The sequence below is a fragment of the Hemibagrus wyckioides genome, linkage group LG24 (assembly GCF_019097595.1).
Source record: "Hemibagrus wyckioides isolate EC202008001 linkage group LG24, SWU_Hwy_1.0, whole genome shotgun sequence".
Taxonomy (NCBI): domain Eukaryota; kingdom Metazoa; phylum Chordata; class Actinopteri; order Siluriformes; family Bagridae; genus Hemibagrus; species Hemibagrus wyckioides.
The window spans coordinates 10,080,337-10,106,007 of NC_080733.1; the positions used below are offsets into that span (position 1 = coordinate 10,080,337).

The 25,671-nt window shown below is 41.5% G+C and overlaps 1 protein-coding gene across 22 annotated transcripts in view; it reads left to right on the forward strand.

Moving 5' to 3' along the window:
- The window catches only part of macf1a (microtubule actin crosslinking factor 1a), a 170,195-nt gene that overhangs the window by 76,627 nt on the left and 67,897 nt on the right, over window positions 1-25,671 (forward strand). For 9 of the 22 annotated variants that reach the window (XM_058377496.1, XM_058377504.1, XM_058377499.1 and 6 more), the window contains exons 1-18: window positions 7,480-10,253; window positions 14,198-14,364; window positions 14,522-14,634; window positions 14,928-15,034; window positions 15,131-15,250; window positions 15,501-15,596; window positions 15,872-15,999; window positions 16,126-16,219; window positions 17,087-17,241; window positions 17,379-17,667; window positions 17,959-18,087; window positions 18,182-18,259; window positions 18,605-18,766; window positions 19,586-19,690; window positions 19,923-20,018; window positions 20,107-20,232; window positions 23,066-23,218; window positions 24,919-24,930. In XM_058377496.1, the coding sequence (XP_058233479.1) occupies window positions 9,204-10,253; window positions 14,198-14,364; window positions 14,522-14,634; window positions 14,928-15,034; window positions 15,131-15,250; window positions 15,501-15,596; window positions 15,872-15,999; window positions 16,126-16,219; window positions 17,087-17,241; window positions 17,379-17,667; window positions 17,959-18,087; window positions 18,182-18,259; window positions 18,605-18,766; window positions 19,586-19,690; window positions 19,923-20,018; window positions 20,107-20,232; window positions 23,066-23,218; window positions 24,919-24,930 (3,180 nt within the window). In that variant the 5' untranslated portion in view covers window positions 7,480-9,203. Of the gene's footprint in view, window positions 1-1,205; window positions 1,296-4,633; window positions 4,712-4,996; window positions 5,090-7,479; window positions 10,254-14,197; window positions 14,365-14,521; window positions 14,635-14,927; window positions 15,035-15,130; window positions 15,251-15,500; window positions 15,597-15,871; window positions 16,000-16,125; window positions 16,220-17,086; window positions 17,242-17,378; window positions 17,668-17,958; window positions 18,088-18,181; window positions 18,260-18,604; window positions 18,767-19,585; window positions 19,691-19,922; window positions 20,019-20,106; window positions 20,233-23,065; window positions 23,219-24,918; window positions 24,931-25,671 lie in introns of those variants that run through there. The other 13 variants (XM_058377507.1, XM_058377514.1, XM_058377515.1 and 10 more) reach the window with 4 other exon arrangements.

Below are 25,671 nucleotides of genomic sequence, written 5' to 3' on the forward strand. Positions count from 1 at the left end.
CATAATGTGCATAATATATATGATTTGTTACATATTAACGTTGAGAAATTTTTACACTAAGCATCCTTTCACATTATTTTACCTCGATAAACTTCTCTTTTTTTTAATTTCCAGTAAGACGATGATTTAATTCAGCGCATATGCAGCAGAGGTGAATCCTTTCTGCGAGCCCAGCGCACGTCTATTTTAAGTTTAATAGCTAGCTGACGACCACATCTGTTTGACAAGCGGTCATCAAAAAAGAAAAACCCGGAGACCAAATCCAAACCCAATGTCAGTGTTTCCATTCCAGTTTTCAAACGCAGTGAAAAAGGAACCCAGTAATCTTAAGGGTGTACAAGAAATACAGTGATGATCAACACAGTGTAGATTCCTCTTGTCAAGTGGCAGCAGATCAGTCTTACACAACAGGTTCACATGACGGTCAGGACTGAGCAGGTGATGTCACGTGACCGTGTGTTGAAATGTGTGTCTCAGCACTGTGTGTGTGTGTGAGAGAGAGAGAGAGACAGAGAGACCACGGATGTGTGCTTAATACCCGTGTATAAGTCTCTGCTGACTGAAGTCACTGTGTGTGTTTGTTCTGTACACATTTACAACATAAACATGACCTCATTCTGAAGGAACCTGAGTTTCACAATGTAAAACCTGTTTGCTGTGAGTGATATTCATTTCTGGATGACTGACAGCAGATTGTTGTCTATATATATATATATATATATCGGAAATGTCTATTTTTTAAATATGTCCTCACACTTCTTTAGTCTCCTGACTTTCACGCTGCTAGGTGTGGTGAAAGTTGATGTAGAGGAAGTATAGGCATGGCTGATCAGGTGTAGCGTAAGACGGTATGCAAATCACACAGGTCTGGTTTGTACTATAGGCTCAACCTACATGTAACTAGGAAGGTCATTCTCTCATGCTTCACGTTATATCATGCTGAACTGTCAGAAGTCAGGATACATACATCTAATGTTTATATTATGAATTACTTGGAATATGGTTTCCTATTCATTTTTCAATGCGTCTGCTGCCCTCTGCTGGACAGATATGGTACAGGAGTCAGATTGCTCCACATTATTAAATCCTTTAGATGTACTCTTTTCATGGCAGTGTGAGTATTTAGATGTGCTATTTTTCTTTTTTGCTAAATACAGAATTCATTATCACTTCCAGTGTCTCATCATCTCCCACTCTCTCTGTAGGTGCGGAAGCACATCACAGACCTGTACGAGGATCTGCGAGATGGACACAACCTCATCTCTCTGCTGGAGGTGCTGTCAGGAGTCACACTGGTGAGGAAACGCAAACAGAGTCACCACAAGTACACAAACATGCACTGAAATCCAGTACATTTTACCGGATCAGTACATTTCTGTATGTGCTCGATAATGGAGTCGATGTATCAGGCTACATGACGTTAATCTCACTGCTGGAGAGCATACGTAGCTCGAGTTTTGGACACGGTTACTTGTGCTGTCATCTCACGTGCCTTAAGCATCCTCGTCCCATAAACGCACACCCAGTCAGGCATGAAAGCACAGATTCGGAGTGACCATATGCACAGTGTGACGGCTGATGAGCTCAGCATCACTTTCCTTCTTCTTTACCCTAAAGACTGGCTGCAGAAACTACAATACAGTGAGGTCTTTGTGTCGATGGATGGCTTTTAATCGCTGCTCACTCCATGAATCATCATGCACATGCTCAAGCACCACTCCTCTCTCTCTCTCTCTCTCTCTCTCTCTCACCCATTCTCACCCACTCTTCCCCCTTTTCTCTCTCTCCTGATCATTCCCCTCTCTCTTTACTACACATGGAAAGCTTAAGCAAATTACTTGTCTGTCTTCACTGTTTTTGCTTTACTCCTTGCTCAGTTGCATTTTAATTTGCATTACTCTTTTAATCTCTCCACTGCTGTCTTACCTTCCTCTCATTGCTTTTGTTCAGCATTTCATTTTTTTCAACCCTCTCTGTTGTGATCAGCACAAGGGCGGCTCGACTCCGCAGAGGCCGTGCGTGTCTCGCGCCCCTCCACTCATCTTGCTGGGTGGGGAGGAGGAAGAGGATGGAGATCAGGGAGTATGTGTGACCCTCCAACCCTTTCATATCTCACACACACATCTAAACATCACACACACACACATCTTGATGATGCATGCGAGTGATGTGCACTTAACCCCACAAAATATCAGGCTCTCAGTATGGGTATTCTTACAGTATTTGCTCATATAACGCAGATTCTCCGATTTTGTCACAAAATTTTAATTCTGGTTGTACTTTTTAAGAATCTAAGAAAAATCAGTGTATATAGAACGGACAACATGGCACGTAGAATTTAGAATTGCCATCCTGTATGGATTAATAGTGGTTTATTTGTACTCATGAACCAGACATTAACATAAATACTGCATGCTGTAAAACTATATAAACTACTGTGGCCAGTGACCGAGAAACTGCCACACCCCCAAGATTATATTCACACTGTACAACAGCACACACTTTATATTTGACTTTTATCTATACAGTTTACACAGGACTTGAAAGCAGTTGTGTGCAACAGTTTGCGTGCATTTAGGATAAATTGATGGAGACATATTTAGCACCTTTTAACACGCTTATGGTTTACAGATGTTCTGTGAAATTGTGTTTGGTTAGGAATAAAAACAAAAAAAAAACCCTCAGTCATCACTTTGTCACACACTCAACCCAGAAACTGTGGGGGATGCATACTTTTGCACTTAAATGTATTGTAGTTTTTGCACTAAATTAACTGCCATATGATGTAGTCTGTAGGCTGTAGTCTTCATAGCTGTCCGGTCTAGTACCTGCGTGTCCACAGTGCTCTTAGCTCCAGCTTTCACTCACCTCAACCACATGAAAAACGTCCAGACGTCCAATTTCCTTAAACATTACACAAGCGCAGTTACGCTCATAAATAAATGTTTGTGAAAGTTCATGTATGAACTTTTCATGTTTCAAGTTCATGTATGAACATGTTTGTGAAACATACAGCTTCAAATTTATTTACATATTAAAAAGCTTATATTATATTGACACCTGAGGGTAAAGGTTCACAAAAAGACAGACGTCTAACTCGAATCTCTCAATGATTTTGTTGGAAATTACTGTCACTTAAACCAAGGAAGATGTGAAAACATTAGCTAATATCGACTAACAGCATTAACGCTGATGATACAATGGAGTTAAGCGCAAATAGCTGGCTAGCTGTCACAGTATAAACACAGTGTGTGTGGTAACAGATATCTTACAGTGATGGTTGAATTTATCTGGTAAATTTGTACATTTTTTTAAACCTGGAAGCTACCTGATGTTAAAATGTCACCTTTACAAATATCTGATTACAAATCTGATACAAAATCTGACACCAATATCCGATTATAAAGAAATGTAGTGATGTTTGAGAATTGAGGGTTTTTTTATTGAGATGTTTAAGATATTTTCTTTGAAATATAGTAAAAAAAAATCCAATATATTAGGGGTGAAGGAAAAACTCAACTAAAGTAGAGATCGTTACAAACCAGCCACACTCTAACAACTTTACTTCCTGGTTATTATCATGAAGGCCTGATGCACGATTGTGTTAACAGTAGCAGAATATTTCTTTCTTCACTAATATTGGTTGTGGGCAAGATAAAGAAGTACACCTCATCCAGCCACAAGGTGGTGTCAGAGACAATTTTTCAGCTGCTCTCAGTTACCTTGTGTTTATGTGCCAAAAAATAACCTTCACGTGTAGGTATCTTTATTCTCAGCGGCTCATACATCTTCCACAAGCCTAATCCCATGCTGGACAGATCATAAATCATTATTCCCCAGCTGTTTTATCGGCACTCTTTGTCTACTCCGAGGAAGTACATTTACATTTCTGGCATTGGGCAGACACCCTTATCCAGAGCAACCTAAAATTTATCTGAGCATTTTAGGGTTAAGGGCCTTGCTCAGAGAGGCCCAGCAGTAGCACCTTGGTGGACCTGGGACCTGAACTCACAACCTTCAGATCAGTAGTCCAACATTTTAACCACTAAGCTACCACATCCCCAGAATGTAGGGTACTTGCTCATGTGCCACTTCTGCCCCAGTCATAGAGCTGATCCTGTCTATGTGCTCAGTGATATCTCAGTGTAGTGGCTCCTGTTCCCAGTGATGACTAACTACACCTGCATTCTACATACAGGCCACTGCATCTCTCTCTCTGTGTGTGTGTGTGTGTGTGTGTGTGTACCTTAGCGTGGCTTCATTGCTTCCTTCCAGCGTATCGGATGTGATTTATGCAGAAAGAGTGCAAGCTTTTGTGTGTTTTTGTCTGAGATGAACTCTGATAACTACAGCCTGTAACTGTGTGTGTTAATGCATGGAGTGATGATGAATGCAGGTTTTCTGAGTTGGAGATTTGACGTCAAACGACCGTAAACCATTCCTGACACTTTTTCTTTTTTTTTTTAAATAACTAGCAATAGCCCTAAACCTTTGCTCTTAATCTCTCTCCTTCTATTTCTTTCACCGCTTTTGGCTTGCAAAGCGACACTCTCCTTCCTCCCATTGCCTGTGAGCTGCGAACTATAAAAGGCACATTTTTATTTTCTCTCCATCTCGCTCTTTTTTTTTTCAGCCCAGAGAAAAGGGCCGCATGAGATTCCATCGACTGCAGAACGTGCAGATCGCCTTGGACTTCCTCAAACAGAGACAGGTACGGGAGAACCACACAACATGTGTCCTCCATGTCCTTCTTGATTGTTCTGTCTGTTTAAATCGGTCATTACATTTCATTTGCTTGTAATATCACAGCTCACATCACCTCACAGGCAGCAGGGGTGTCTGAAAATGACGTACTGCTCCTTTAATCAAATCTAGCAGTAGGTTAAAAGTCGGCGAAGTTAGTTGCAGTATCCTTTAGAAACAGTGGATCTTGTGATTATTTAATATGTACATGTTTTCTGTCTGTTTTTAATAAGCATCTCATTGCTCGTTGCAGGTCAAACTGGTCAATATCAGAAACGATGACATCACAGACGGAAACCCAAAGTTAACTCTAGGTCTGATTTGGACCATCATCCTCCATTTCCAGGTACATTCTTTATTGTTTTCTCTTCCAGTTACAGAACCGCTGACTATTTGCCAGGTCTTTGCCTGAAATGTGGAGATAATAAAGTTGTGTATGTATGGCAGCGCTTCGACTCTAATAGTCGACTCTAATAGTCGCTGTTTGTTAGCCAGCAATGTCGACTTTTCTTAGTGACAGCTGCAGGGATGTAATGCCAATAAAAAGCAGAGTAAGGAGGATTAAATTAGCAGAGAGAGACAGAGTGAGAGGTTGCTTCTGTGCCAGAAGGATTCTGTTAATAAATTTAACCATTTGTTTCCTGGACACGGTGTGAATGAGAGGATGGGACAGTAGTGACACAGAGCAAGGTGAAGCTGGAGGTGAATTTGCTTGCAGTATTTAGGATGTTTGCCTGATTGTGTCTGTCTGCCTAGCTGTCTGTCTCCCTCTCTCTCTGTCTGCCTGTGTGTGTGTGTGAATGTCTAGTCGTGTATCTAATCTGTCTGTCTGCATCTGTTGACGTGTTGTCTCTGTCTGTTTCTCTTTGTACCTGTCTGTCTGCCCTGAGTCTGTGTATCTGTCTAAGTCTGTGACTGTCTATGTTTGTGTGTCTTTGTTTGTGTGTGTGTGTGTGTGTGTGTGTGTGTGTGTGTGTGTGTGTGTGTGCAGGCTTGTGGTTGTTAGAAGTGATGGTCACATCTACACATGAGTTGTTGTTTGTAACAGTTTGGCTCAATTCAACAGAAATGAATTACCTATTTAAATCTTTATTAGGAACAGTGACACACTTTCTGTATGAAAGAAAGAGAAGGAGAATGCAGGACATTGTGTCTCCATTAATATCTTTCCATAGCTTATTTGTGAAATGCAGAAAATTACAGGTCTGGAAATACACCTTATTAGACACAGACAAGCCTTTTCATTCTTTCTGTTTCATTATGCTGCAATAGATATAAAGTATGCGCTAATCATGTGATTTCAAGGAAAAGGCTGCGTTTTTAAGCATAAGCCAATAGAGGGTGCTGTGGATCTCAAAGGCGGGATGATGTCACAAGGTGACATAGGGAGCCAGTTGCTATGGAGACTGTGTTTTATGTGACTCTGCAGACATGATGCAGCAGAGGGGGCAGGGGAGGAGGAGACTGGAAGGAGGGATGAAAGGAAAGTCCCTGGGTATGAAGGGAATAAGCTGTGTTCTGGTAGATGGTGGGGAATTCTGCACAAGTGTACAACACAGTGTGCTAAAGTTTTTCTGAGATAATCTGTATGAAGGAAGAGCTTGGATGCGTCAAAAACATAACCTTTCTAACGAGGATTGATATGCATCAAACGTAGATCCAGTACTGTCATCTGACAGTATCGTTACCATCACCTAAATTGAATGCCATCATCCTTCTTTTTGCCACTTAAAACCTGTAGGCATTCTGCACTGCCACAGGAGGCTCTTTCACTCAATTTGGGACACGTCCCCTGGATACTACCACTGCAATTTAGGCTAACTCTGGACCAAATTGTCCTCAGTTTGTCCTCATATCGTCAGTGTGTATTTTCATCTCCGTTTCAGAGTTTCTACTGTGCGTAGTGGAGGATTTGTCTACAGCTGAGGTGTTGCGAGTGCAGCTCTCCCCAAGGAGCTGTTTAATTTGGGTGCTGAAACGTTCAAGTAGAAAACTGTCTACTCAAACAGGAGTAATGCCACTGCAAGAGGGTCAATCATCAGATGCCTCCCTGCCTCCTCAGGGCTGAATGCTTTGGAACTTCCCTTCCTGTTGCTAAAAGGCTGACGTAATGATTTCATCTTAGGGCCAAGTGAGAGGCTTGGATGTTCGTGTGTGTGGGGGTGGGAGGAGGGCATTGACATAAATGCATGTTCACATTGCTAATTTAGTCGACAGTTGTAGATGCTCATTAGCTCATCAGTCATGCCACTACGTTTGTGTCTGTGTATCTTAAAATCAGACTGCATTCCTACATTATATATTAACTATACCATTGCACAGGGATTTAATGTCATTTGTGTTTGTGGATTAGAAGGTAATCTTTAAGATTACTCAGCAGTTGACATACTTATATTTTTCTTCCATGACTTCCTGATTTCCAATTCCATATCTTTTGCCATAGTAGAAATTGGTTTCCTTTGAAGTGTCTGGATTAGAGAGTGTGTTTTTTGGATGTAGAATATTATCTTTCCTTTTCAGAGTCTCAAAGTATGAAGGCTTTCTTGTTTACTTATTTATTTATTTTGTGTGTGTGTGGTGTACATGCAAAAGCTCTGAGCTCACAACAGTGAGAACAAGTGAGAAAGCAAGAGAGAGGGAGGGACAAGGAAGCAGATAGGAGGAGAGAGAGAGAGAGAGAGAGGGAGGGAGGGAGCTACAGCAGCAGCAGTGTGTTGTGCGAGGCTGCAGCAGACTGGAGATTAGACTTCTGTTTGCCGGCAAGAGAGAGAGCGAGCAGCTGAGTTGCCCAGCGACAGAGCGAGGAGAGAGGCAGAATACTGCTACGGGAGCCCCTGGTTTTTCTTCATCGCAGGCCTTTGGAGGATCACCAATGAGACACATTTATAGGATCACAGGATTGCCCACCCCAGAAGGCTCACACTCTGCCTCTCTTATTCGTACAGACACCTATATTGTCTGATTCAGTCGAGGCTCCAGATCAGTCATATGCATCGTGCATGCAACGGCTCGAGCGATGGAGCTCTTACTGCTTTCTCTTTGATCTGAGCATCTGCAGTTGTCTACAGTCATCACACATATCCAGGAACTGGATAGATTCCCTCGTGTTCCCCTGTACATCACTTCATCCAGAGCGGGTTGAGGCAGTGAGTACAGCTGCTCTAATTAGATTCCTCAGCCAGTGAGGCCAACGGCACAAGGGAGTGGCAATCTGCCTGCGGAGGAGAACATCTTCAATGGAGAGACAAAGAGGAAATGGGTGGCCCAAACTAAAGTCGACAGATAGCATAAAGTGTTTTACGGGATTAGTCATGGCCACAGTTATCAACGTTGGGGGATAGTGAGTTGTGTGTAAACCTTTGGCGTTTTTATGTTTGCAGTGCATGCATGGTTGTGTAGTCTCTTGACTCATAATGCTCTCTGCACTCTTTATTGACATAAATGTCTTCTCTCTGTGCATGTGACATCAGTTACCGTGGCAGTGGAGGCAAGACACACTGTTCTCCCTCCTCCCCTCACTGCTCTTTAATGTCTGGAGAATGATCCAATGTTGCACGCCTTTGGAGCCTCACACATACACACAAGGGACTCTGGGAATTGAAATGCTGTGCGGTCATTGGTTCTGATCGACAGAAGATCCAAATATAATAGCTTAGCTAACTCATCCTTCCTGCTGACCACCAACTGATCTGTGTAATGCTACCTAAACAAATTTAAATTGGAATTCTGTTGCAACTAGTATCACAACTACTGTTGTTACAACAGTCCACAAGTAGGACCATCAATAATAGATGCTAGTGGAATCTGGAACAGAAGAACACTTTTATTGCTCCCTGGACATTACAAAATTCATACCGTTTTGTGTTTTTTTGAAAGACAATAATGGGACCCTTTTGCCAAGCTGGCAGTCATGTAGCCTGTCTTAGTGAGCGTGTGTGTACAGCTTCTTGACCGATAGCTTGTGTTTATGTCTGCGGCTCATGCTTTAGCGTTACTGAGGAGTATCAGTCGGAGGATATTACATATGTAAGCCAAAATTGTTGTGCAGGAATCTTCAGCACAAACCTTATCAAATGGTCTAGAAGGTCCTGATCTAGAAAGAGCTTGACTTGCTACAAATGCATTGCATGTTACTTATATGGACAATGGAATTAAAGCTAAAAACTATTGGCATACCAGGTGGAACAGATTATTTCATAAAGAGAGGGGTTGACATTTAGTGTTGGTATCCTTGAGACTTGCAAAGGCATCAAACAAATGTTGGTGTATGACTAAAGGGTTGACCGCAGCAATGCTTGTCTGCTGAGCATGAACAGGTAGAACAGCTGTAGGTATGCAGAACTGACCTCCAGAGGTTCAACATAAAGAATTGTACATGATCTTACCTTTAAAAAGGTATTAAATGACATCAATCTAACAGAGTTTGGCTACTGTTGTATCTCACCTTTTTTCTGCTGGAAATGGGGAATTCTCTTGGTTGTGTAAAGCAGCCTAGAGAAACAGGACCAGGTGGTGCTCCTCCTCTGTCACCCAAGAGGAAACTCCGCTTCAGGAGAAAGCGCAAAGTGAAAAACACGCAGAAAGGTTTTGAAGCAGAATCAGAAAAGAAGGATGAAGTTGGAAAGATTAGCCTTACAGGGGAGGCCATTGTAAGTCCCACAGATGAGGGTTCAAACAAACTAAGATCAAACACAACAGTGACTGAAACTCCTACCCAGGTTGTCCTAGTTCCTGGTGTAGCACCTATATTAGGCAGCACAGGGACATTGCGAGGGAGCAGGGTGGCTATTCTATCTCCTGCTCCTAGTCCGGCATGGATGGGGGCGTTCCATCAAGGGTCAGATGAAAAGGTGACCGAGCAATCCCAAGCTAAGGCAAACCTGGGCAGCATGACACCCGGAGGAGGTAGAGTCTGCCGGGTTCAAGGCAGGGTTCAAGGAATTCTTGAGAGACCCTGCATTTTAAGTGCTAAAAGTGGGGAACTGGAGACAGAGAGCAAAGATAAAGGTAGACCATGTAAGCTGTTGGCTGATGATGCATCAGAAATGGACAAGAAGGGAATAGTTCACATTCGGGAGGTTGATGGAAGGCTTTGTGTTGTCCGAACTGTCTACCCAAGAGATTATGGATCACCTTTGTGGCATAAACAAGAAGTAGAAGTGCACTCAGGGCCACCTGTTGCATCCCCTGTTATTAGTGGCACTCAGAAAGTACAGCTGATGGAAGAAGAGAGGCGATCATCAATGGATACCATCAACAGCAATCCAACAATTGCTGTTGATCAACCAGAGAAAAAATTCTTGTTGGACAGCCATACTTGGGGTGTAGAAGGCACTAGTCCCTTGCAGGATCCCCAGTCTTCAGGTTATGCCAGTGACGTGCCTATTACTTCTCCAGACATAGCGGGTACTGCTCAGACAGACTGGGGAAGCTCTTCTGAAGTACTGAACACTTCAATATTGGAGAGTCCCATCTCCCCACCAGAGAAACCATCACAAACCCCTTCCCAGGTCAGACACATTTGCTAATTCCCCTGTCTGATTATATAGGTTATGATGTATGATGTATAGAATATCAGTTGTCATTTGTGAGCAACACATTTTTTGTTAAATATTTTGTCTGCCTCAGAACTGTATGTTTTCCTTACTATGCCTATCATGAAGCAGACATCTCCAATTCCTTCCTGACCACTTCCCATGAGCCTAATCGTCACTGAACAGTAGTTTTTCACCCCATTATTCTTTCTCTTTTGCTCTTTTCCACTCTGTCCATCTGTTATCACACCATCCACAGCCTTCACTTTCATCTTGACGCTTGATACAAGAGGTTGACGATCTGGTATTGTCTCTAGACACGTGGACAAATAGAACATTTTAGCTAGGTTTCCAGGTAGTAAAAGTGCTAGTGTACCTGGTTGTCTGGAAACCTAAATGACTAGGCTTTAGAGATCTCAGGGTGCACTAGTCTGATGATGAAGTGCAATGCATGTTCCTGATTCTAAAAATATCAACCGTCATCCTTGGCAGCTAATTTAAGTGGCTAGTAAAAACGATCCGCCATCAACCAGATGATGCCTTGGTTGTGTAGTTCAGCAAGTAGAGGGATGTGTAGAGAATAGTGTCTGCTATAGTTATACCTTTAGAGTGCCTGTGTGCCAAATGAGAACCTTGGTTTTGTGGAAGGAATAGGCTTTTTTTGTGTTTTACTCTTTGTTAAATCTCTGTGCTTGGCGGCAGCAATAAATAAAACAGCGAATACACAAAATCTGTTTGTAGCACGCTACTGATACGGCCACTCTTACTCTGATGTGAGCATCACTTACATGCAGATACATCATCAGTAGCTTTATATTCAGTCTTTATTCATCTGTTGAGTTTAGTGATAGAGGTTTATGCATAGTGCATGTGACACATTCTTCTCTCCTTATCAGGAGCACTCAGGAGGAGAAATGAGGGCTTTTGTTACAGCTGCAGTGACAATGTGCTAATAGCCTACTGTTTATCAGATGACTGATCCTTAACCTTTGCTGGGGTAATAAGCTAGCATTAGGTGGTGATCATTTTTCTGAGAAGCAACCTGCTTTCTTGGGGGATATCTCTGTGTGAATAGAAGTTCAAACACATGTTCTTGACTGCTTGGCTTTGACGCCAACAGTGCGTATTTGTGGAGCAGATCAGTACACCACATTCTGACTAGTTCTTGCTCTCACACTCTGTATATCACATTTCTCCACATCTAAAGCTGGATTAATCAGGACAACTGCAAGCAGGCTTTCTCAAGGGGGCTAGTCTACTTTAACTTTTACCTCACTTCATCTCTTTCATTTTGGACATTGTTGGTTTTTCTTATTATGTCCAGTGTCTCAATGCATATTGTATTTCCCAGCTATCTCTACAAATGTATATAGATTTTCTCCTCCAAGCACAAGTGTTTTTGTTTGTGTATATTTTTTTTCCTTTGGTCTGAAACCCTTAACAGTCCAGATGAAGATTTATAGAGGATATTGCTACCTTTAATTTGATTTCATAATCGTGTGAAATCTGGCCTGATCTGAACTTGTGTGGTGCAAGCATTGTGGAAGGTTCTAGATAAGAGCTTTTCTCACACACACATACATAATGATGGTATAGTGCACATAGCTATAGTTTAATAGGTCACACATATACTATATGTTTGCTCTTTTAAAGGAGAAACCAACATTTTCCTCTAACTCCATCTATCATTATTCATCCTCTGTTACACAACCCAGAGTTTTCTGTGTCACTTTTGACACTCTCCTATAGGGTACTTGAGATTGATGATCCAATGTTCTCTCATGTGAGCATTGCTGACATGCAGATATATCATTAGCTGCTTTACACCCACTTTTTTCCCTTTCTTTTTAGATTTTGCACTCTCCAAAGTTCTTACATGTCCTATCTCTTAAAGCACCAGTTATCTGAAGGCAAACACACAGTACATACCCAAGGGGGGGGAAGAAAATCAATATACATTTATAGAATTGCTGAAAAATAAAATGTACAAGACTCTGGACCCAACAGGAGAAACTAGCCATGTCAAATAAAGGAAAGACATAAAGTGAGGCAAAAAATTAAATAGCTTTCATGCATTCTTTAAAGATATCCAGAAAGTACAACCTGAATTGCATTATACTGTATTAGAGTTAACAAATATTTGGCCTCTTACCAAAGGTTCCTTACTCTGCCCTCATTGTTGGAGCATCATTATGATTTTGCTTTATAAAGGATTCTTGACAGGTTTCGGTACATGCAATTAATCTTCTGTTACAAATAAAATAATTCGACTTATTTTTATGTCTTTTCTCAGTACAGGAAGTACAAATTCCTCGCCCTAAATCTACTTATTAAAGATACAATACAATGAACAGAGGTTAGGTTTAGGTTTTTTTTTTTACGACTGCTCAAGTCATCTGTATGGATATCTGTATGGAAAGGGCAGTAAACTTTGATTTCTGGAATCTAATTTCCAAATGTCTTAATGGTGAGTTAGTTTTTAGCACCTATGGCATGCTGTATGAGTGAGTAGAGTTAAACAGCAGTATCTCTCTTTACTTTAAAGCCTGGTATTTTTCCCTGCAGGAAATGTGCTCTGCTAAATAGAGCAACCTCACTTCTCTAGGGCTCTAGCATATAATGAGCTGAGACTTTGTAAGTAAGAAGCCTTTTTTTTCCCCACCATATGATTATTTTTGGATTCAAGCAATGTGTGATATTTGTAGTCATGCAGAAATATAATGATTGTATAACGGGAGCGCTTTACGAAGTAAAAATCCTGTGTAGAAGTACTCGACATGAAGAGCCAGTCTAGCCCAAATTTGCAATCAATACAGGCTGACTTCATCAATTTTTCCTGTAAGGTACAGAGACCGTATTGAGTCTGCTTTCTCTTTCCCTTGTTTGCTCCGATTCCCCCAGAGTCGCTAGATATCTTCTGTTCTGAGTTTCGGTTTGCTTTGTGCTGGCACTGGAGAAGCGTGTAGAGCGTGAGAGAGAGGGATGACGAAGGAATACAGATGAAGTGCACCAGGCACAGGATGACACTACATTCCACCTCCTTTTGTCCGAAAGGAGAATGATTAGAAAACGCGGGGGGGAAAGGAATGCAATTGAATGCTTGTGGCTTTGCAGTAGGCAGGAGAGAGAAAGAAATAGAGAGATTTATAAAGTAAAAGATTGCCATGAGGGAAAACAGAGAACATGTGATGCCAGTCCCACGGAGGAGATGAAGGGGAATGGAAAAATGAATTGATGGCTGGGAAATGAGAGAGTTCAGAAAGAGAAAGTTCTGGATGTACTTTCATGAAAAAGTATCTGAAGAGGTGGACAGGCTTTAATAGAGCTGAGTGGGAAATAAATTTGAGCTGTAGAGTGTTACAGTGGATAGGTGAAAGGCACTGATTAATGCTGAAAGAACCGAAACCTCCCACCGTGTGTGTGTGTGTCCTAAACAGGCCTAAAACTAATTTCCTATTTTCTGCGCTCATATTTTAAGAGTATTATGAATGTATTAAATGTAAAGATGATGAGAAAAGTAATAATAAAATGTTGACCTAAACTTTAATCCAGAACATCTGTAGCATCTGTGTGATTACTGCAAATGTTTTCCTGCTGAGAAAAAGAAAAAAAAGGCTCAAAACACGATTTGATTAAGAGTCTAAGAGCTGTTGTTGAGTTCTGTTTATAAATGGCTATAGTATACGAGATATAATCACACAAGTTTAACACTCACAATCAACAGCAGAGGTCTTTCTCTCTACGTTTCTCTCTCAAATTTTCACTACTAAAGCTTTAAAAAAAGCTATTTGTTATTTCATTTCCTTAAGGTACGTTTTCCTTAATGGTTTCGGGGTGGCATCAGGTGGCATTTCCATTTCCAGTTCTCACATTCTTAGCCTCCTATGTCTGAGAACTCAATCATTTTTTCTTTCCAACAGATCTCAGAGATCTATGTGAGCGGTGAGTCAGGAGACTTGACAGCCAAGGAGAAGCTTTTGCTATGGTCTCAAAAGGCCATCGAGGGCTACCCTGGCATCCGCTGCGTCAACTTCTCCTCCAGCTGGAGCGATGGACGCATGTTCAATGCCCTCCTGCACAGATACAGGTACATCCAAGTGCACAAAGACAACACTGACAAACTCCTCATACAACACTCTCTCATCATAATCAAGTCATCATACTGCCTAGGTTACTAAGAAATGCACAGTTTCTCACAGAGCTCTCAGTATTCACAACTCTCTTCTTTTCATTGTAACATTCAGGCCAGACCTGATTGACATGGAGCTGGTGGCACGCCAGAGTAACCGTGACAACCTGGAGCAGGCTTTTGAAATCGCAGAGTCGCTAGGGGTGACACGACTTCTGGATGCTGAAGGTGGCGTTCAGTTTGTTTCGCCTGACATTCTTTTGGTGTTCTTTTTATTTTCACATAAACAAGTCTTATTGCCAGTTTCCCAATTTTCACCTTTCTGCTTTTGCCTTTAAGGAAGCCGATGTACTCTTTTAATGGATAAGGATAAAATTAATTAGTTTAAACCCTGAGCAATCTTATGCTTAAATGACAACAGCTATTATTATTATTATTCGTAGTAATTGTAGTGCATTTCAATTATGCAGCTTGTGTTTAATTATCTATGCTGCCTCTATTTTATGTTCTTCTCTCACTAGATGTGGACGTACCATCACCCGACGAGAAGTCAGTCATCACCTATGTGTCCTCAATCTATGATGCTTTCCCCAAGATCCCAGAGGGAGGAGAAGGCATCACGCCACATGTATGTGCAGTGATCTTCCTCATGTATCTTTCAACACACACACACACACAGTCCTTTGCTTTTCTCTCACATTTATTCCCTTCTTCCTGTTCTCAGGAGGTTGATCAGCGATGGGCAGAGTACCAGTCTCATTTCTCATCGTTGCTGCAGTGGACGAGGCAGCACACGGCCCTCATGGCCAGCAAGAACTTCCCCCAGAACCCTGTGGAGCTCAAGGTATGTTTCTTTTTTTTTCTCTGCTTAACAACGTTCAGCTTTTAGACAAGCCGAATGAAGATTTTAAGGTTTTGTAGTCACAATTAAGTTACAATGGTTACCTTAGAGACTGGAGTGCATGTAAATAAAATTAAAGCATTACTCAGACATTGTGGCTCAGGAAAGACCAGCTGCGATTCATTTCTCTGCAAATGTAAACAATGAATGTAAAATATGATGATCAACATTTGCTTTTTATTCGTCTTTTCAGGCACTTTATAATGAATATGTCCACTTCAAAGAAACAGAGATTCCTGCTAAGGAGACCGAGAAGGGGCACATTGAACACCTTTACAAGCTGCTGGAGGTGAGGAAGAGGAGAGAAATGGAAAGAATATACAGAGATAGAAGGAGCAGATGAGTAACAAGTTGAGCTTGAATCTGCTGTGGAATGCAGCATGCTGTTTATCGTGTGGTCCAGTGAAGCTCTGCAGGAACATGACTCCCGGGAAAATGAAGATATAAATGCTTTATTCATGGGAATGAAAGACCGAGATGGAGAAGAAAAATGATCTATTATTAGTCTCCAAGTGAAAGTATTTCCTGTTCTGATTGCGTGTTTGGTTCCGTGTTCCTCTTTAGGTATGGATCGAGTTCGGGCGCCTTAAACTTCCACAGGGATTACACCCTAATGACCTGGAGGAGCAGTGGGGGAAACTGATCCTGGAGATGCTGGAGAGAGAGAAGGCACTGAGGCCTGCTGTGGAAAGGTGAAGGACGATGTAGCGGCACACAGTCTGAGAAATAATCGCGTAGAGCTTTAAATGAGAGAGCAGCAGAGCTGTAGGTTTTATTCTGCTGAATGGTTTTTCACTGGATTGTTGTTTCGCTTTCAGACTGGAGTTACTCCTCCAGATGGCTAATAAGATTCAGAACATGGCAGTGGACTGTGAGGAGAAACTCACCCTGGCCAAGAACACGCTGCAGTCGGTCAGTAATCCTCCATGCCGAGGCAAAAGCCGTACTCTTCGCTTTTCTGCTTCCCTTCTTACGTTTTGATTTGCAACATATAATTAGTTTTCGTACCAAAGGTTTGGCTACAGTTCCAGCATGTTAGGTTCTACTTGTATAGCTGTGAACAGCTTTACAAAGCTCCAGATGTAGATTTAGATCCCCAAAGAGCAAGCCAGAGGCAATAATAACAAAGACTTTTGAGGTTTCTGAGACAACATGAGGAGAAAACCTCAAGAGTAACCAGTCTCAGAAAGGAACCCATCCTCTGGCTGTGTGTGCGACACCAGATAAGAATGTTCAGTATGAGCGTATTGTAAACTGGAGACTTTTAGCAAGTGCTATGGATTTATTTGCAATTGTGGGTGTCGCTAGCAAAACTGATCAGCAGCGTGTACACACATGCAGAAAACCCCCCCCACAAAGTATCAGTTGTTTTCTTGATGTTGTATTTGTACCATCAAAATCTACATTGCCTTTTTTTTTAATTCATCACTGCTGAGCATTTATTACATTCACAGCCTTCTATATGTTGTTTTTATTTACTATAATTTCAACAAAGGCAACAAAGGAAGATTTTTGTTTTGCTATAATTTACAATTTAAATCCTCTTGAACAATGGGAACAAAGTCAGCATTGTTGTAGCTACTATAAGATGCTCAGCTAGCCAAACAAACAAACAAAAAAAAACAGTGTGAACTCGCACAAAAAAAGCAACCACAGACTTTGTCTATTTTAACAGTGCTGTCATTGTGCATCAAACTGATGTAGTCACGTCTGTTGCATCCTGCTTGGGTTAGTTCTTGTTTTATAAAATACTTCCTGTCCACCATGTGTATGATGCAGGACATGTCTCTGCTGGAGAGAGGAGAACAGGCACACTGTGAGCAGGAGCTGGGTGCATACCTGCAGGACTGCGAGGCTCTGGTCCGCCAAATGCAACTGGACCTGCAAATCCTCCGAGATGAGAAGTACTACCAAGTGGAGCAGCTGGCCTTCAGGTGTGTGAGAGGGAGTAGGGAGGTGTCAATGTTACAGGAAAACATATAGGGAATAAAAATGTTCCATATTTTTATGATTTTATGATCTTTTGACACGTATGAATTCTTTTGTGCTTTCTTTTCCTGCTTTTCTGTAGAGTAACACGTCTGCAGGAGGAGCTGGTCTCCCTGCGACTGCAGTGCTCCAGCGTTTACAGAAAAGGCCACTTCCTGTCAGGAGGAATTTTGGGAGAGCAAACCCAAAGGCTCTCCTCAGGGAGCTTGGCCACGCTTGGAGCGCAGACATTGCTCGGGGCAGCAGGTGTCATGGCGAACCTGCTCAGACGGCCCATGTCTCGCTCCGAACTGGTGGCCATGTCCTCATCGGAGGATGAAGGAAGCCTGCGCTTCATTTACGAGCTACTGGGATGGGTGGAGGCAACGCAGGTTCGCTTGTTTTATATACTCCTTAGGCACAAAATAAATTTAAAAAAGTTTTCGTGCAGTACCTTCAGGACATCTTATAAATGTTGCCATTTTTGTGTTTCGGATGTGACATTTGTTTGCTCAAGATGTTTTTACAAGCTTCTTTTAATGCTACATACTGTATCAATTATCAGCACATACCTAAAGAGCACAAAAAGAAAAGTTTGAAACATGAAAAAAACTGCATTTGATTTATATGACTGTGCAAGTTAACATGGGAATAAAGAGTGTATGTGTGTGTGTGTGTTGTAGGAGTTGCTGGAGCGCGCTGAATGGGGCTCGGACCTGCCGTCTGTAGATCAGCACTTGCAGGATCACCACACCATCCACACTGCCGTGGAAGACCAGCTGCACAGCCTGAAGGAGGCTCGTAGTTATGAGGTACTGTGCACACACACACACACACACCGTGTTTGTCACACCTCTCTGACCCCTGTATTGATTGACTCATCTAAGCACTCTTTTTTCTCCTCAGCCAAGTGTCTCTTCCAATTTTCGAAGCAATTATTCCGAAACTCTGGCCAAGCTGGAGAACCAGTACTGCAAGCTGCTCGTGAGTGTCTATTTAATTTTTAAAGTTTGTGTATGTGTGTCACTGCGATGTACATAAGTCCTCATCAGGGTCTGATAGAGTTCACCTTATGACAAAGAGCAGGGCAGAGAGAGTCTGTAAATGACACCGAATGCACAGCACCTGCCCCTGACACACACACACACACACACTTCTCATCTCCTTCTTTCACCTCAGTCTCTAGAGTCAAGTATATAAAGGTTGACAGGGTTACGGGAGGGTGCATTCTGTCGGGGGAGTAAAGGTGTGTGCAGGTGTGTTTGTGTGTGTGTGTAGATGGGGCTGAAGGATGAAATCAGAGTTTGTGAATGCTTTCTGTTGACACAGGAGAATTCGTCATGGCGACTACGTTGCCTGGAGAGCTTGAGAGCGTTTGTGTCAAACTGCACTGAAGAGCTCATCTGGCTCAACGAGAAGGAAGAGGAGGAGCTGGCCTTCGATTGGAGCGAGAACAACAACAACATGGCTGCAAAGAGAGAACAGTATGCTGTGAGTGACAAAGTGCATTCTATATCCAGTCCCGGATTAAACTTGTACATCACACATCATATTCTATATAATAATCTATTGCAATACCTTTTCAGGCTCCATCTATCATATCTGAAGTGTATGTGCAACAACCATAAACATCTACTGATTATTCCAGTTACTTTCACTGAGGAAATCCATCCATGTGCACACAGGCTATGTATTCAATAGCCTACACAGCCACAAATTCTACTTTCCCAAAAAGTAGTTCTAACTCTGAAATTCCTTTGAGATGAAGATTCAGTGAAAGTAGTTTTTAAACACGTTTTCCTTCCAATTCTGTCAATTGTCAATTCCCAACCACCCGCCAGCAGCTGCTGATGCTGTACATCACAGGGCAGCCTAACACACACTGAGGAAGTGCTGGCTACCTTCTTCTGCATACATAAACTCACAGATTGGCTAATGTAGCTCTGATTGACGAGGGAGATCGAGTAACACCACCCCTCCTTCCGACAGTGCATGACTCAGGATTTGATCTCGCTATCTCCTAGTGATAAGATGCACAGATTTCTGTTGCACCACCTGGAGAGCCAATTCATAAACATCTGCTGAAGCTCCATAAGCCGTCATTACATTTCCACTCTACATAGGTGTTTTCCGATCTGTTCTCAGTACAGGGCAAAGTGTTGAAATTATTGTTGATGCTTGAAAATTACTACATTATTCCTTTACATAGTGCACTTCTCTTTATTATTAATGCCAAAGAAATAAGCCTGAATAAGCCTAGTGTTATTCGTAGATTGCTACTTCATTTGACTTCTGTCCTTATTTTTACAGGAATTGAGGTCAGAGCTGGAGGAAAAACAGGAAGTGATGCACTCCCTACAGGAAACAGCCGATCAGCTGTGTCGGGAAAACCACCCAGCCAAGCAGACTGTAGAGGTGAGCTGTCAGTCAGCATTACTCAAAATGTCATGATATTAATGACAGAAACCTCTCATTTATGTCACTATGCATTACACGAATATCGATATGCTGAGAGTGTATGTTATAAAAATTCAAAATAATGTCTCTTTGCCAGTTTTCATATCTTTCTCATACACATTTGGCCACATAATTATTTATCGGCTTTGCTGTTATTAGCCTTGACATGAATTATGCTCTCTGGCCACAGGCGTACAGAGCTGCCTTACAGACACAGTGGCAGTGGGTTGGACAGCTGGGTGTATGTGTGGAGCAACATCTCAAGGACAACACTGCCTATTTTCAGGTACTGTGTCAACTAAAAAAAAAAAATGTCTAAATTGCACATTCGTGTGAATGAAATAGTGTTGTAACCACGGTGATGCCGTTCTTAGTTCATGAGTGATGCACGAGAATGTGAGACATACCTGCGACAGCTTCAGGACACCATCAAGCGGCAGTACACCTGTGACCAAAACAGCCGACTAGGCAAACTGGAGGACCTGCTGCAGGACTCCATGGTATGGCTGTTTTCTCTGATTACACATACACACACAGAGATCTATTGGCCTGAATAGCACTCAGCAGATGGCACAGTGAGAACGGGGGGGCACACAGAGCAGACATGAGAACTGTATATTGCCTCCACGACCATCAGGAAAAGAGACAGAGCTGGCACTGGATGCGTGATGGCTCAGTGTGTTGAAGGAGTGTAATGTAGTGACACTGTATCTGTTTAGAACTCTAACTGCGTTTGGATTTAAATCCAAAGTTGGATGGCCTAAATCTTTTGTAATTTATTTAAATTAAGTATGAATATTAACAGTAAACCGCTTGATATTCTGGAAAACGATGGGGAGGAAATGCAGGCACTGTGTCAGCATGGTCTGAATTCTACAGTTCTACGTCACTGGAGTTCAATGCTCTCAACTAATGATTAGATATAAGGACTTCTGGCCGACGACTTCTTTTTTTTTTACATTTAAAACCTTTAATCCAAACCTCCTATTTGTATCTCTGTCTGGTCAGTATTTTAAAATGATGCACATAATAATTAACATAATACGGTCTGAGGTGCTTTTAAGATGACCTTCCTGGCTTCTGGAGTTTGAGTCTCCGATCTTTCATCCTTTTTTCTGGTCGTTTTCAAATTGCTTGGACCACATCCACATTTGGTGCTGATTGCTGCACTTTCTACTCCGTGAGCCACTTCCTCCAGAGACGTCTGGAGGGTTAGTCATCTCCAAACCATTATGGCTTTCATCTCTGGATTTCTTTCTCGATTGTGGGTGGCTGTTCACTTCTTAGTCTGTTGGTCTCATAGATAGTCATGGAGGGAAACTTGCAGTATTGCTCTTGTTTGCCAGGCATGGAGAAATATTGTCTAAAATCCTGCAGCGCAAACATCAGCATACTGCCTCGGAGGTTGTCCTCATCCAGACTTTGGCTAAGGACCAGAAAGGCAATGTCTGTGAGGTTTATTGACTTGTATTGACGTATTGCGATGTTACACGTTATTGTCTGGACTTGTTATTAGAATGAAAAGCATGTTGTTGAGACATCTTGAGTCTCTGTTTCAGAGTACAGTTCTTACTGGGGGCACAGATTAATCTAATTCAACATGCGCTCGACAGATGCCTCTGCACAACTGTTTTTAATTTACTCTTTGGAAAATAACACGTTTGCTGCTTCTAACTGATTTCCTGACACAGTTCCATTTTGCTTCATGACTCTCACATCTGCCTGGCTATAATTTCCACCAAGGTTTTTGGTAACAACACACCTTGGCATCTGATCACCACTCAACAGCACCAGCTTTAACTCAGCATTAATTCCCTGCAATCTCAAAACCACTTGTAAAATTCCAGACCGGAGTGTAATGCCATGAACACTGCCCTAATTTGTCTCCGCTTCTCAGAGCCTGCATTGTAAATTAATCCCTAATGAACCCTCAAACTCATGGAGGCCAGAGAAAAGGTTAGAATCTTGCTCATTATTTATACCGGTGTCCAGCTGAGATGCTAATTGCAAAGACAAAATCCTACACTAATGTTAGCACAGGGATCATTCATTAACTTTGACCTGCTTGGTGGTGGCAGACATTCATCTAAATCCTTGGTATAGGGAAATTAGTGTGGCTTCTTATTACTGTGAGGATATTATCTCAGTTTGTAAAGATGATTAGAAGTCTTAAAAATTCTGAAGTAATGATTATAATTATACTTAATTTCCACTGGAAAACTGGAGAAATCTTAATTTCTCCCAAAAGAGGTGGACTAGATATTCATAGAAGACAAGTGCAGTGTATGCATGTAAGCCTGCAGGGCAATATCAGTTCTCTCAGTGGAGCTAATGGTAATGTTAACATATTTAATTTGATCTTTGCAGTGGACATAAGGCATATTAGCAGGTGGTAGATTTCGTCTGTAAATAAATGGTCAGCAGCTTGCCGTGGGGCCGGAGCATTTCCTAGCAAGGCTGGACACAAAGCAGGAACACAGGATAGCATGGCATCCTGGTCAGGTCACAGGGTGCCATGCACACACATACACGGTTACACACTCATCAACAGCTAGGGGTATTTTAGACTAGCCAGTCCACATGCTTGCTTTTGAAAGCCAGGAGGAAAACCAGAGAAGCAGACAGAAACCCACTCAGACATGGGAAGAACATGTTAAACTCCACAGAGACGGTAAACCAAACCTAGGATTAAACCAGGGACCCTGAAGCGACAGTGTGAGGTGACAGTGCTATCCACTGCACCATTGTGGGATAGCTGCCAGTGTAACCTGAATAACAAAATATCAAGAAATCTTCACATTCATAATTTGGGAATAAAATAACCCCCAGGAACATTTTGAAATAAAATAAGGCAAATTACAAACTAGCATAATGTTATACCTTGCCAGCTAGTAGTGTCTTGCCAAAGCCTTATATTAAATGTTAACCTTAAATGTAGTCTTTCAGTATATTGGAAGATGGGATTATTTAATGTATGAATTAAGTATTTGTTCCAAATCTTTGACATTTGTCTAACATTTTTTGGCCAACAAATAATATAAAATATAAAATTGTGTAATTATTTTATTATATACAGAATATAACCTTTAGATACATAAAATTAGTCAATTCTCACTTCAAGGGTTTGGCAAAATGGCATAATGGTGGTCCTAATTTATTGCATCACATAAACTCAAAATAAATAGCAATCATTCTGAGAACTCTTGTGTCTATAGTTTTGTATCTCAAAGCATACCTGTATAGAATCATTGGTTTAAATGTCATCTTCAGCAGTGTCATGTGATGCGAGTAATGTTTTATGCAGATTGAGTGACAAGTGTTGGTTTTCCACAGGAGGAGAAGGAGCAGCTGATCAAGTATCGTAGTTCAGTGGCCAGTCTGGTAGGACGGGCCAAGACGGTGGTCCAGCTCCGCCCACGTAGCGCTGAATACGTTCTGGATTCTGCCACGCCCATCCGCTGCATCTGTGACTACAAACAAATAGAGGTATGACCCATATAAATGATGCGCTCCGACTTACACACACACAGCTCTGTACTGAACTTTTATATCAATGTCTCTCAGTGTTTTTTTTTTTTTTATGGCTGATTTCCATTCTGCCCTGCTCAGACCATGCCTCAAGCCCTTTTCTATCCAGTACAATGAAATGCACCTCTGTAGAATCACACTCATGGTGTGTCTCCAAATCTTTTGAGCATTATAGCTTTAATTGCAAACCCAGTGATTATTATTATTGTTATAGCACATTCCTCCCAGCTCATTGCTCGCCTACATGTTTTACCATCCTCTCTAAGTCTTCCACTAGCGCTCTAAAACAGGATGGAAAATGGAGGTCTGTATGTTTTCTGCTGTCAGGTGTAGTGTGACGAGACTTTTGAAATGCTCTTCACCGTCTGCCAATGTGTAGCTGCAAAAACACAGCTATTTTCACCAACACCAGTAGAGCACAGAGCGTTCATGTTTTCTCAAACCAGAGAAAATGATTCATAATATATAAAATGTTTTCATCAGTAATTTTTCTGTAAGTTCCACCAACACAATCAGTTTACATCCGAAACGTATTGCTCACTATAATAGGGTCTAACGGTGGTATATTATAACCTCTGTGTATTACAATATAAGCCCAATAGAATGCCACCTAAGGGTCAAAATATACAGGACTCAAATAGATACGTCAGAAATCTTCAACAATCCAAATACATCTGAAAGTGGGATTTAATACTTGAAAAGGGCTTTCAGTAGTAAACTAATCTAATGGGATTTGCTTTAAAAATGTTTTAATAATGTTGACATTGATTATAGATTAGATCTCTTAATAAAGCACCTTCAGATAAATTAACTAGAGCAAGCCAATGAGGCTGCAGTTACTTAAGCTTGCTAGTGTAGACTCACTTGCTATAATATTAGGGTCATGCTTTCCAGGTTTTAAATGGACAATGGATTCTGCTTTGTGTATAAAAATACAAGCACAGAGGACAAAAATGGAGAATACAAGGTTTTGGCCTGTAAGTCCTTGGATGTTTTTTTTTTTTTTTTTTTTTTTTTTTACTTTTGACACACATCTACGCTTGTTAATTTATATTGATACATAATTAAAGAAATGTGGATGAATAAAGTATTTATTCAATTACGGGAATTTATTTAGACCTTAGAGGCAGAAATATTTTGGCTGTAGATCTTAAGATCAAATGGGGATTTATTTGCCGTTAAGTGTGCAACTGTGTGTGTGTGTGAGAGAGAGAGAGAGAGAGAGAGAGCACTCACTGAACCCGGACCAGAGAGGCACAGGCAGTTGGAGGTGTAGTGATTACTGTCTGAGCTGATGCAGTAAAAACACTAGCTAGAGCATGCGTCAGAATCGCATTAAAACACAGCCGAGTGTGTGCATCATTTAGACCTCAGGGTATAGATGTGATGATACTTAAAATTTCTAAATCTGCTCATAATTGTATTTCAGTCAGGCTCGAATTCACCAGGTCCTTAGTTGCGCTAGTCCATCTGTTTTTCCACCCATAATCACCTTTTTCAGTCAAGCAGGGTCTTAAGAATGCCCAAAATTAATCTTTGTCCTCCTTCTCCCTTCCTTCCACCTCCCTTTCTCTTTATCCCTCCTCCCCCCTTCCCTCCTATTTTGCCCATACTCTCTTCCCTCTTCATTTCTCTTCTGTGTTTGCGGGGCTGGCAAGGCCAACTCTCAGGTACTACTACTACTGCTCCATCACTCTTTCCTCTGCCCTGTGCTGTTTGCCCTGGCTCTGTCCACTCTGTTCTAATCCAGAACAGTTAATGCTCCTGCTTTTCCTCCAGTCTCCCAGTCACGATCACGCAGTAGCATTAGATCCACTCTCTTAAACACTTTTTTTTTTTTTTTACATAACAATTACAGTGTCTTAGTTGTAATTTCAAGTAAGCAATTATGTCATCCTAGTCTGAAAACATCCTCTCGCATGCAGACTGTGGTCCATCAGCTGCAAAATGGGGGCGAGTGTTGTGGCACTACAGCACTTCAGTGATCCGTGAATAGCGTGTTTGTCAGCCACGGTCACAGACAGATGGTAGCTTTCCCATTTTTTGCTACCTCACGCCTGTGTGCAAGAGGGCAGGATGATGGGGTGGACGGGGAAGAAGAATTTTTCCCACCTCCTTATAAATTTATTAGCTAAAAATGTCCTTATTGCTTGATAGATGACAGAAATCTTCAGATACACTGATGACACACTACAGGTTAAAATATTATCAGGGAAACGAAAAAGATACACTGCGTTCATACATCATACTACTGTTAAGTTACCCATGCGACTTCCATTAGCATTAACATTTCATTTTTTCATTCGTTTGGTCAACGTGATCTATTCTACATTTTTAATTTATACTCTGCATTTTTTATTTATGCTTTTTTTCCTTTGCTTTAATTTTTCAAATCTTCCTTACCTACTTAC